This window comes from Mercenaria mercenaria, chromosome 10 (genome assembly GCF_021730395.1).
Source record: "Mercenaria mercenaria strain notata chromosome 10, MADL_Memer_1, whole genome shotgun sequence".
NCBI lineage: Eukaryota > Metazoa > Mollusca > Bivalvia > Venerida > Veneridae > Mercenaria > Mercenaria mercenaria.
The window spans coordinates 29,586,115-29,598,641 of record NC_069370.1 but is presented as its reverse complement, the minus strand read 5'-3'; the positions used below and the strand labels follow the sequence as shown (position 1 = coordinate 29,598,641).

Below are 12,527 nucleotides of genomic sequence, written 5' to 3'. Positions count from 1 at the left end.
TAAATCAGTTCTGACACCGCCAAATAGTATTATAATAAATGTTCCTTTATAGCTCGACTATTCGAAGAATAAGTAGAGCTATCCTACTCACCACAGCGTCGGCATCACACCTTAAGTTTTTCGTACCAGTCCACATTTTGACAAAGTCTTTTGAGATAAAGCTTTGAAACTTTCAACACTTGTTTACCATCACCATGAACAGTTATAGGCAAAAGTACATAACTCCATCATGGATTTTGGCTGAATTATGGCCCCTTTTGACTTAGAAATCATGGTTAAGTTTTTAGTACCAGTTCATATTTTGACAAAGTCTTTTTAGGTAAAGCTTTGAAACTTTCAACACTTGTTTACCATCACCATGCCCAGTTATAGGCAAGAGAACATAACTTCATCATGGATTTTGGCTGCATTATGGCCCTTTTTGACTTAGAAATCTTGGTTAAGTTTTTCGTACCAGTTCATATTTTGACAAAGTCTTTTGAGATAAAGCTTTGACACTTTCAACACCTGTTTACCATCACCATGTCCAGTTATAGGCAAGAGTACATAACTCCATCAAGGATTTTGGCTGAATTATGGCCCCATTTGACTTAGAAATCTGGGTTAATATTTTCATACCAGTTAATACTTCTGTGTAAAGTGTTTGACATATGGCTTTGAAACATTTATCACTTGTTCAGTATAATAGTGTCTATCTGTAAGAAAGAGTACATAACTCTGTCATCTATTTTGGATGAATTATGGCCTTTTTTGGACTTGGAAATTTGTTCTGTTTTCATACAAGTCCACATCTTGTCAAAACTATTTGACATATTGCTTTTAAACTTTGAACACTTGTTTATCATCATGATTTCAATCTGTAGTCAAGAGTACATAACTATGACAACTATTTTGGCTGAGTTATGGCCCTTTTTAGCTCATCTGATTTTTTGAAAAAAAATGATGAGTTATTGTCATCACTGAGCGGTTGTCGGCGTCGGCGTTGCCTGGTTAAGTTTTTATGTTTAGGTCACTTTTCTCCTAAACTATCAAAGCTATTGCTTTGAAACTTGGAATACTTGTTCACCATCATAAGCTGACCCTGTATAGCAAGAAACATAACTCCATCTTGCTTTTTGCAAGATTTATGGCCCCTTTTGTACTTAGAAAATATCAGATTTCTTGGTTAAGTTTTATGTTTAGGTCAACTTTTCTCCTAAACTATCAAAGCTTTTGCTTTGAAACTTGGAATACTTGTTCACCATCATAAGCAGACCCTGTACGATCAAGAAAACTAACTCCATCTTGCTTTTTGCAAGAATTATTGCCCCTTTTGGACTTAGAAAATCAGTTTTCTTGGTTAAGTTTTATGTTTAGGTCAGCTTTTAATCCTAAATCTATCAAAGCTATGCTTTATAACTTGCAACACTTGTTACCATCATAAGCTGACCCTGTAAGCAAGAAACATAACTCCATCCTGCTTTTTGCAAGATTTATGGCCCCTTTTGGGTTAGAAAATATCAGATTTTCTTGTTAAGTTTTATGTTTAGGTCAACTTTTTCTCTTAAACTATCAAAGCTATTGCTTTAGAAACTTGCAACTCTTGTTCACATCATAAGCTGACCCTTACCAGCAAGCAACATAACTCCATCCTGCTTTTTTGCAATAATTATTGCCCCTTTGGACTTAGAAAAAACATTTTCTTGGTTGAATATTAGTTTAAGTCAACTTTTCTCATAAACTATCAAAGCTATTGCTTTAAAACTTGCAACAGTTTTTCACCATCATAAGTGGACACTGTACATCAAGAAACATAACTCTATCCTGCTTTTTGCAAGAGTGATGGCCCTTTTTAGACTTAGAAAATCATGGGTAGGACAATATTTCTATTATACAAAAAAAATCAGATGAGCGTCAGCACCCGCAAGGCAGTGCTCTTGTTGGACTTTGAAATTGGTTCACACATTGCCATTTAGTGCAAGACTTATCGAAATCCACAAATACAGGAACATTGTTTGTCTAACCTTTTTTTTTCTTTTGTCTGAATATCTGTGGTAATATTTTGACCCCATTCTTCAATCAATTCTTCGAATAGTCGAGCGCACTGTCGTCCGACAGCTCTTGTTTAGACAGCTTGCGGGTCCGACATTCTGCCCATGGGCATGCAGAATGTATTTCTAGTTTAAATAGAACCTGTTGGCATGATGCAAAGTTTGGAAATTTTATTTTCGTTGGATTTCAATATTGCTTGTTGTCTGTCTGCTTCTTCATTTGCTTGTCCTTCTGCGAGTCACAAATGGTTTATCAGGGCCCACGCTGTCGTTCGCCACTCGAGCCATTTGGCGAATCTGCGATGAAAGTAGCGAAGAAAAATCGCGAGTGGCGAAAATGAAATGTTCGTAATTTGGACCGCCATTTTGTTTCAGACGTTCTAAATCGTAACCTCCGAGAAATTATGTTAAAAAACAGTTGACTGGTTCCGATAATTTTAAAATTAACTTATTTCGGGATAGTACTACCCAGTCTGCATTTACTTTACATATAACAATGTGTAATAAACATCTTGACACGTGAGAAGATGCAATTTGCAATCAATTAGCAACCGATTATCGGGTTAAAATAATCTTTTTGTTTTGTTAACATTACGGCAGATTAAATGATTGATGCCTTTAATTTCCATGGATCAAATAATTAATAAATAAATCGGCAAAATAAAGAATGGTTTGGTGAATTTTTTCACGTTGTCGCCACCGTCAGACAGTATCTTAGTCACAGGCACGGGTCCAGTGTATTTTTTGTTTAATATAAAAATCCTTTTTTTTCACACAAATATACTTTTTATATGTTAGTCAAATGAAAAAAAAAAATGATGACAAAAAATCCAGTCACAATATCATACAAGACACTGTGACCGGATTTTTGTCATCATATTTTTTTCATTTGACTAACATATAGAAAGCATATTTGTGGGAAAAGAGGTTGTTTTTTTATATTAATAAATAAATAAAAAAACACTGGACCGGTGTCTGTGATCTTAGTAAGTAATTAGTAAAGGTGTTTGCCAAGTTTTTTGAATGTCTTTAAAAGTTAGGAATGGATTTGAAATGTAATCCTGTATCAGGGTAGATTTCTCGGAAGCACAGAGCACCAAAAACACAGCCCCCGGGCCATGCATTTACATAGTAGGCCCACAACAAATAGAAGCTGTAATGGAAAAATATTTCAGACAGGTTGCTTCAAACATCCAACAACATTTTAAAATACAAAACTTGCTTTAGAGGTATACCCACTTCCATTCAAAAGTCCCCCTATATAGCTAGAATGTGATTTGCTTATGGGAAGTAACAAAAATTTTCAACGCGCCGCGGGAAGGGAAACCTCTCCAGCACCCTCCCTACCGTTTCCGAGAAAAAGGTGGCTCCAACTTTTTTCAGCCAAGTGTGGGCCCTGGTTTATCCTGCCATAACTTTAAAAATAGAAGACATTTTCTAAGGAAACCTTAGACATAGAATCGGCGATATATGACCTTTTTGTGTCGATTCGCCGTAAAACCCAACTCATTCATTCATTAGACATAGAAAGAAGGCAGTATGTAGAATATATAGATTTTTGTTCTGTCCATTTGTCTTTTCATCCATCTGTCAGTTCACCCATCTCAGTCACAGAAGCAAGAACTTGCTTTAACTTTAAGAGTACGGAAAATGTCATGAAACATCGCTTATACATGGTAGGCTAGTTGGAGAATAAGGAGATGCTTCAGTTAAATTTCAATATTAAAAAAGTGGTTGCTATGGCAGCAAATGTCACAAATGACTCTTACAGTAGTGACCTATGTTGCTGAGCAACAGTCTTGTTTTTAGCCTTATATTAAATGCATAATTATGTATTTACATGGTTGTTTTACATTGTGTTTTCAGATATTAAATTCTATAACAGAAGAGATTCTGGAGCACACAGGCAGCTTTAAAAGTCCTTTAGATCAGTATGAGTTTATAAAGAATAAATTTGAAAAATCAGGTACTTGTATTCCTTTATTTGCAGACACTGCTTCTTGAAATTGTGCGTGTCAGTTAGTCAAATAGAATTTAATTGTATGAAAGCTTTTCACGAAGTGGAGTGGTCAGAAAATAAAGCCTCTGCTCAAATTTTGACAGTGGTGCCCCACTGTGTTCCTATATTTGTTCGTTTTGTCCTTGTGTTTGCATTGTATGCGTGTGTGTTTGTAGTGTGCGTGTCTGCATGCTGTGGGTCATTTTGCGGAGGCTTTGTTTTTGGATAATGACATTCCCATAATTATCACATTTTGTCAGATAGAGTCCATGAAGAAAATTCTCTGAGAAAAAGACACCTCGGTCAGTCACTCCCTCCAATTGAAAATTGGAATTCAGTTTTTGTCTGACTTGTTTTTGTAGAGTTAAATTTAGTCACATGTTATGACAATCTGCTAACTATAATATGTAGTTTTCAGGAATATCAATGCTGATATATTGTTTTTCAGGTGAAGATTTCTACATAATTATACACAATATAGATGGAGCAATGCTAAGAAATGAAAAGTCACAGAACATATTAAGTCTGTTGTGCCAAGTGCCAGGATTACATATAATAGCATCTGTGGACCATATCAACTCCTCTTTAAGTAAGTGAAGATCTTTGTTCCCTGATCAGTATTATTAAATTTAGCTTGACTTAAACCATGTCAGTGGTTTTTTTTTTCTTCTTCAAAACATTCTTAGAGATGAAAGCCAGACTTGTACAGTACAGACTGCCCTAGCGACCCCTTGCATTCAGCGGCTTTCTGTCTACAACAACCTTTTTATTTCCTCCTTAATATTGGCTTGTTTCTAGCGACTCCCTGTCTGATGCGTACAGCGACCATGCTTTGAACCACGACTTAACCTTTATAACGACTTTTTGACCCACCCTCTCAAATGGAGAACTCCAATACAAGTCACGGAGGGTTGTTTTCAGTCTTAATAACTGCAACACCGTCTTACTGATAAAAATAAAGTGAAACAGACTGAAAAGTCATTTAAAGACTTACCACAAAAATAACTGTATTCTTTTGTATTTCCTTGATGGTAATTATACTTGATTTGCATGAAAAAAATTAGAAATGAGAAGTATCTAGTTACAAACTGACTATGTCTTATATAAGGTCAAGGCAATGCGTATTGTCTCAATATATTGTAAAATTAATGTAATAGTATGCACAGTACTAAATGTATAAAGGTGAGTTTAGATCACACTATTCTATCTACAGTGTAAGATATTTATTATTCTGTATTTCTAAAACTACTGAAAAGAGAATTACTGAATAAGTTTGCAGATGAAGTTGTGAAAACACATTAATTCAAGGAGGGCCTAAATTGTCCCGAGTATTTGTATTATACCAGTATTATCAGAATGATTTTCATGAAGTTATGTAGGAGGAAAAAGTAGGTCACTCGGTTGTGGTGGGTCTTTAAAATATTCCATGTTTTATCAGTGTTTAAAGGTCCTTAATAAGATGCTAATTAGAACATGTTATTTGCCTTAAACCAAGACCTCTCCTTGTCAGATTGTGTATAGAGACTCCCTGTTAACAATGACCTTTTTGAAGTCTGTAGGTTGATCACTGTAGACAGTCTGTATTGTATTTACTATATGCACACAAACCTTTATGTAATGATTTGTTTGCGATTATAAATATTTCCAGCTACATCCCTGAATTCAGATGATACTTTCATATCTGTACCCACTGCAATTGCTTGTTAAACACCATTGTAACTGGTAAAAAGCTACCAGCACATTGCATAGGTGAATGAAAAAGTGGATTCATTTATAAAACACATACCATAGAAGAAGCTTAAAACTAATTCATGTTATAAATTTTTATAAGCATTAAAAGGCATACAAGCAGCTTTCTTCTAAGCCAGAAGCTAAATAAAGTGCCCTCCCACCCACCCGCACCTACAATAATCTTTAATGAAAGGGAGATGACTCGTATAGAAATTCCATGGTGAAAGATTTACTTTCTAAAGTTTTATTGAACTCCCCGCCAACAAAGTTGTAAGTGGGGTATACTGGTTTCAGGTTGTCTGTCTGTCTGCCCGTAGACACGATCTTGTGCGCATCAACTCTCCTTATCCCCTCGACAGAATTTAATGAAACTTCACACAAATGATCAGTAACAACAGTAGTTGTGCATGGTGCATGTTATGTTCTTTCAGGAAAAAAATGCAGAGTTATGGGACTTTGTTTTTTGTTACTTTACTATATACATTGAGTTTGCATGTACAATCTTGTGCACACCAACTCTCTTCATCCCCTTGACACAATTGAATGAAACTTCACACAAGTGAACAGTATCAGCAGTAGTTGTGCATGGTACATGGTTCTTTCAGAAAAAACAGTTGCAGGGTTATGGGACTTTGTTTTTATTACTATACTATATGCATAAAGTTTGTATATGCAATCTTGTGCGCGCCTAATCTCCTGAACCCATGTACACAGTTGAATGAAACTTAATACAAGTGATCAGTAGTAACCCTGGTTGTGCATGGTGCATGTTACGTTCTTCAGAAAAAAATTCTGCACAATTATGGGACTTTGTTTTTAGCTCACCCGAGCACAAAGTGCTCGGGGTGAGCTATTGTGATCACTCACCGTCCGTACGTCGTCCGTACATCCACACTTCCCTTTAAACAACATCTCCTCCTAAACCATCAGGCCAATTTTGATGAAACTTTACAGGGATGATCCTTGGATGTTCTTCTTTAAAAATTATTCAAAGAATTAAATTTTGTACAGAACTCTGGTTGCCATGGCAACCGAAAGGAAAAACTTTAAAAATCTTCTTGTCCAAACCGCAAGACCTAGGACTTTGATATTTGTTATGTAGCATCATCTAGTGGGTCTCTACCAAAATTGGTTAAATTATCCCTCTAGGGTCAAATATGGCCCCGCCCCGTAGCATTGCCTTGTGGTCCTCTACCAAGATTGTTCAAATTATTCCCCTGGGGTGAACAGAGGTCCTGACACGGGGTTCCTTAGTTTTACATAGACATATATAGGAAAAAACTTTAAAAATCTTCTTGCCTGAAACTGCAAGGCCTATGCTTTTGATATTTGGTATGTTGCATTGCCTAGTGGACTACTACCAGAATTGTTCCAATTATGCCCCTGGGGTGAAAGAGGCCCTGCCCTGAGGTCCCAAATTTTACATAGCCTTGTATAGGAAAAAACTTTAAAGATCTTCTTGTCTAAAAGTTCAAGGCCTATGCCTTTGATATTTTGTATGAATCATTGCCTAGTTGATCTCCAACAAGTTGGTTCGAATTATGCCCCTGGGGTGAAAAGAGGCCCTGCCCCATGGGTCACTTAATATATGAGTTATATAGGAAAAAATACTTCAAAAATTATCAGATCATATTTCCTAGACTGTTTAATTATAATTACCTGATGACCCCAAGTGATAAGGGTCACACGACTGTGACCTTGACCTACTAACCTACTTTCTTGTTAGCTCATCTGATTTTTTGAAAAAAAATGATGAGTTATTGTCATCACTTGAGCGTCAGCACCCGCAAGGCGGTGCTCTTGTTTTTTAAGATACAGCCTTGAAATTTGGATGACATGTATAGTTTTGCACACCGATCTGAAAGCTGACTTTCAGTGACCATGAATGTGACCTACTGACCTACTTTCTTGTTTTTGGCTCACCTGTCACGACCACTTGATGTCCGTTGTGCGTAGTCCGTCATCCATCGTCTGCCAACAATTTCTAAAAAAAAGTCTTCTTGAAAACCACTGGGCAGAATTACACCAAACTTCACAGAAATGATCCTTGGGTGGCCCCCTTTCAAAATTGTTCAAAAAATTGAATTCCATGCAGAACTCTGGTTGCCATGGCAACCGAAAGGAAAAACTTTAAAAATCATCTTGTTCACAACCACAGGACCTAGGGCTTTGATATCTGGTGTGTAGCATCATCTAGTGGTCCTCTACAAATTATCCCCTTAGGGTCAAATATGCCCCGCCCCGGGGGTCACATGGTTTATATAGACTTGTATAGGGAAAACTTTGAAAATCTTCTTGTACAAAAGCACATGGCCTAGGGCTTTGATATTTGGTATGTAGCATCATCTTGTGGTCCTCTAACCAAGATTGTTCAAATTATCCCCCTAGGATCAAATATGGCCCCGCCACGGGGGTCCCAAGTTTTACCACAACACTTAGACCTTTGATATTTGGTTTGTAGCATTGTCTTATGGTCCTCAACCAAAATTGTTCAAATTGTACCCCTTGGGTGAAAAGAGGCCCTGCCCTTGGGGTCCCAAGTTTTATATAGACACTTTAAAATCTTCTTGTCTGAAACCATACGACCTAGGCTTTTGATATTTGGTATGATGCATTGTCTAGTAGTCCTCTACCAAATTTGTTCATATTATGCTCCTGGGTTAAAAAGAGGCCCCGTCCTGGGGTCACTTAGTTATTATGTGAGTTATTTAGGAAAAATACTTTAATAATCAATCTGATCCTATTTCCAAGATTGATTAATTATAATTACCTGATGACCCCAAGAAATATGATGTCACTTGACTGTGACCTTGACCTACTGACCTACTTTCTTGTTTTTTAAGATACAGCCTTGAAATTTTGATGACATACACACTTTTGCACACAAATCGTAAAACTGAATTTCATTGACCGTGAATGTGACCTGCTGACTCTCTTAATATTTTAGCATCAGTTTGACATTTGAAACATGTAGCTCATATTACTCAGGTGAGCGATCCAGAGTCATCATGACTCTCTTGTTTAAGATACAGCTTTGAAATTTGGATGACATGTACAGTTTTGCACACTAATCTTAGAACTGACTTTCAGTGACCATGAATATGACCTACTGACCTACTTTCTTGTTTTTGAAACTTTAGCAAAGAAATTTGTTCAAGCAAGCAACTTAACTATGGTGAGCGATATAGGGTCATCATGGCCCTCTTGTCAGCTCGACTATATGAAGTATAAGGAGAGCTATCTATCCTACTCGACCCAGTGTCGGCGTCTTTCCGCGTCCCCACCTTGGTTATAGTTTTTTAACACTTTCTCTTTTTAGCTCATCTGATTTTTTGAAAAAAAAATGATGAGTTATTGTCATCACTTGAGCGGTTGTCGGCGTCTGCGTCGGCGTTGCCTGGTTAAATTTTATGTTTAGGTCAGCTTTTCTCCTAAACTATCAAAGCTATTGCTTTGAAACTTGGAATACTTGTTCAATATCATCATAAGCTGACCCTGTATAGCAAGAAACATAACTCCATCTTGCTTTTTGCAAGATTTATGGCCCCTTTTGTACTTAGAAAATATCAGATTTCTTGGTTAAGTTTTATGTTTAGGTCAACTTTTCTCCTAAACTATCAAAGCTATTGCTTTGAAACTTGGAATACTTGTTCACCATCATAAGCAGACCCTGTACATCAAGAAACATAACTCTATCTTGCTTTTTGCAATATTTATTGCCCCTTTTGGACTTAGAAAATCAGTTTTCTTGGTTAAGTTTTATGTTTAGGTCAGCTTTTGTCCTAGACTATCAAAGCTATTGCTTTGAAACTTGCAACACTTGTTCACCATCATAAGTTGACCCTGTACAGCAAGAAACATAACTCCGTCCTGCTTTTTGCAAGATTTATGGCCCCTTTTGGACTTAGAAAATATCAGATTTCTTGGTTAAGTTTTATGTTTAGGTAAACTTTTTCTCTTAAACTATCAAAGCTATTGCTTTGAAACTTGCAACACTTGTTCACCATCATAAGCTGACCCTGTACAGCAAGAACATGACTCCATCCTGCTTTTTGCAATAATTATTGCCCCTTTTGGACTTAGAAAATCATTTTCTTGGTTGAGTATTATGTTTAAGTCAACTTTTCTCATAAACTATCAAAGCTGTTGCTTTAAAACTTGCAACAGTTTTTCACCATCATAAGTGGACACTGAACATCAAGAAACATAACTCTATCCTGCTTTTTGCAAGAATGATGGCCCTTTTTAGACTTAGAAAATCATGGGTAGGACAATATTTCTATTACACAAAAAAAATCAGATGAGCGTCAGCACCCGCAAGGCGGTGCTCTTGTTTCTACTTACCTCTGTAATTACTTGATGGATTTGATTCAAACTTAAAACAGTTATTCCTCATCATCACCCACATCACCTGACATAAGGGCCATAAGTCTGGCACCAATTTTTCATGATTTATCCCCCCTTTTCACTTAGATTTTCAGGTTAAAGTTTTGATACACTCTCACTCTATCTCTGTTATTACTGAATGGATTTGATTCAAACTTAAAATGGTTGTTCAACATCATCAACCACACCATATGACACAAAGTGCATAACTCTGGCACCATTTTTAGCTCATCTGATTTTTTGAAAAAAAAATGATGAGTTATTGTCATCACTTGAGCGGTTGTCGGCGTCGGCGTCGGCGTTGCCTGGTTAAGTTTTATGTTTAGGTCAGCTTTTCTCCTAAACTATCAAAGCTATTGCTTTGAAACTTGGAATACTTGTTCACCATCATAAGCTGACCCTGTATAGCAAGAAACATAACTCCATCTTGCTTTTTGCAAGATTTATGGCCCCTTTTGTACTTAGAAAATATCAGATTTCTTGGTTAAGTTTTATGTTTAGGTCAACTTTTCTCCTAAACTATCAAAGCTTTTGCTTTGAAACTTGGAATACTTGTTCACCATCATAAGCAGACCCTGTACATCAAGAAACATAACTCCATCTTGCTTTTTGCAAGAATTATTGCCCCTTTTGGACTTAGAAAATCAGTTTTTCTTGGTTAAGTTTTATGTTTAGGTCAGCTTTTATCCTAAACTATCAAAGCTATTCCTTTAAAACTTGCAACACTTGTTCACCATCATAAGCTGACCCTGTACAGCAAGAAACATAACTCCATCCTGCTTTTTGCAAGATTTATGGCCCCTTTTGGACTTAGAAAATATCAGATTTCTTGGTTAAGTTTTATGTTTAGGTAAACTTTTTCTCTTAAACTATCAAAGCTATTGCTTTAAAACTTGCAACTCTTGTTCACCATCATAAGCTGACCCTGTACAGCAAGCAACATAACTCCATCCTGCTTTTTGCAATAATTATTGCCCCTTTTGGACTTAGAAAAATGGTTGAATATTATGTTTAAGTCAACTTTTCTCATAAACTATCAAAGCTATTGCTTTAAAACTTGCAACAGTTTTTCACCATCATAAGTGGACACTGTACATCAAGAAACATAACTCTGTCCTGCTTTTTGCAAGAGTGATGGCCCTTTTTAGACTTAGAAAATCATGGGTAGGACAATATTTCTATTATACAAAAAAAATCAGATGAGCGTCAGCACCCGCAAGGCGGTGCTCTTGTTTCATGAATTATTCCCCCTTCTCACTTAGAATTTCAGGTTAAAGTTTTGATGCACTCTCACTCTAACTCTGTTATTTCTGAATGGATTTGATTTAAACTTAAAATAGTTGTTCAACATCATCATCCACACCATATGACACAAGGTGCATAACTCTGGCACAAATTTTTCATGAATTATTCCCCCTTTTTACTTAGAATTTCAGGTTAAAGTTTTGATGCACTTTCACTCTATCTCTGTTATTACTGAATGGATTTGATTTAAACTTAAAATAGTTGTTCAACATTATCACCCACACCATATGACACAAGGTGCATAACTCAGGCACAAATTTTTCTTGGATTATTCTCCCTTTTTACTTAGAAATTAACGTTAAATTTGATACATTTTCACTATATCTCAGTTATTATGAAATACATTTGATTCAAACTTGAAGTAGTATCACCCACATCATATGACACAAGATGCATAACTCTTGCACCAATATTTAATGAATTATGCCCCCTTTTTGCTTAGAATATACTTATGTAGTATTTTGATACACTTTACCTCTCTTATTACTTAATATTTTTGACACAGACTCAGGCTACTGTGCAATATCTTCATCCGCCATTGGAGTCATTAAACACTCCAGTGACAGCTCCAGTTTCCTCAGATGTGCCCCGTTTCACTATCCAGCATCGAATTAGTCGAGCGCACTGTCTCCTGTGACAGCTCTTGTTTTTGTTAATGTACTATATACATGCAGTCTGCATGTGCAAGCTTGTCCGTGGCTAATCTCCCGCTTGAAACTTCACACAGGTGATCAGTACCAACCCAAGTTTTGTATGGTGCATGTTACATTCTTTTAGCCAAATATTCTGCAGAGTTACGGAACTTTGTTTTTTGTTACTATGCTATATACATAGTAGTCTGCATATGCAATCTTGTGCGCGCCTAATCTCCCAACCATTGCAAACAATTTAATGAAAGTTCACACAAATGATAAGTACCAATCTTACTTGTGCATGCTGCGTATGAGGTTCTTTCAGAAAAATATTCTGCAGAGTTAGGGGACTTTTTTTTGTGGCTATACTATATACATAGAGTCTGTGTATAATTATAATTACGCAATCTTGTGTGCGTCAAATTGTACTGTGTCAGTGCGTGT

General features: G+C 36.4%; 1 protein-coding gene across 1 annotated transcript in view; it reads left to right on the top strand.

The window, feature by feature from the left end:
- LOC123559563 (origin recognition complex subunit 2-like) overlaps positions 1-12,527 on the top strand; it is a 62,737-nt gene that overhangs the window by 36,881 nt on the left and 13,329 nt on the right. Inside the window, exons 8-9 of the mRNA XM_045351495.2 lie at positions 3,897-3,996; positions 4,478-4,618. Of these exons, the coding sequence (XP_045207430.2) occupies positions 3,897-3,996; positions 4,478-4,618 (241 nt within the window). The remainder of the gene's footprint in view (positions 1-3,896; positions 3,997-4,477; positions 4,619-12,527) is intronic.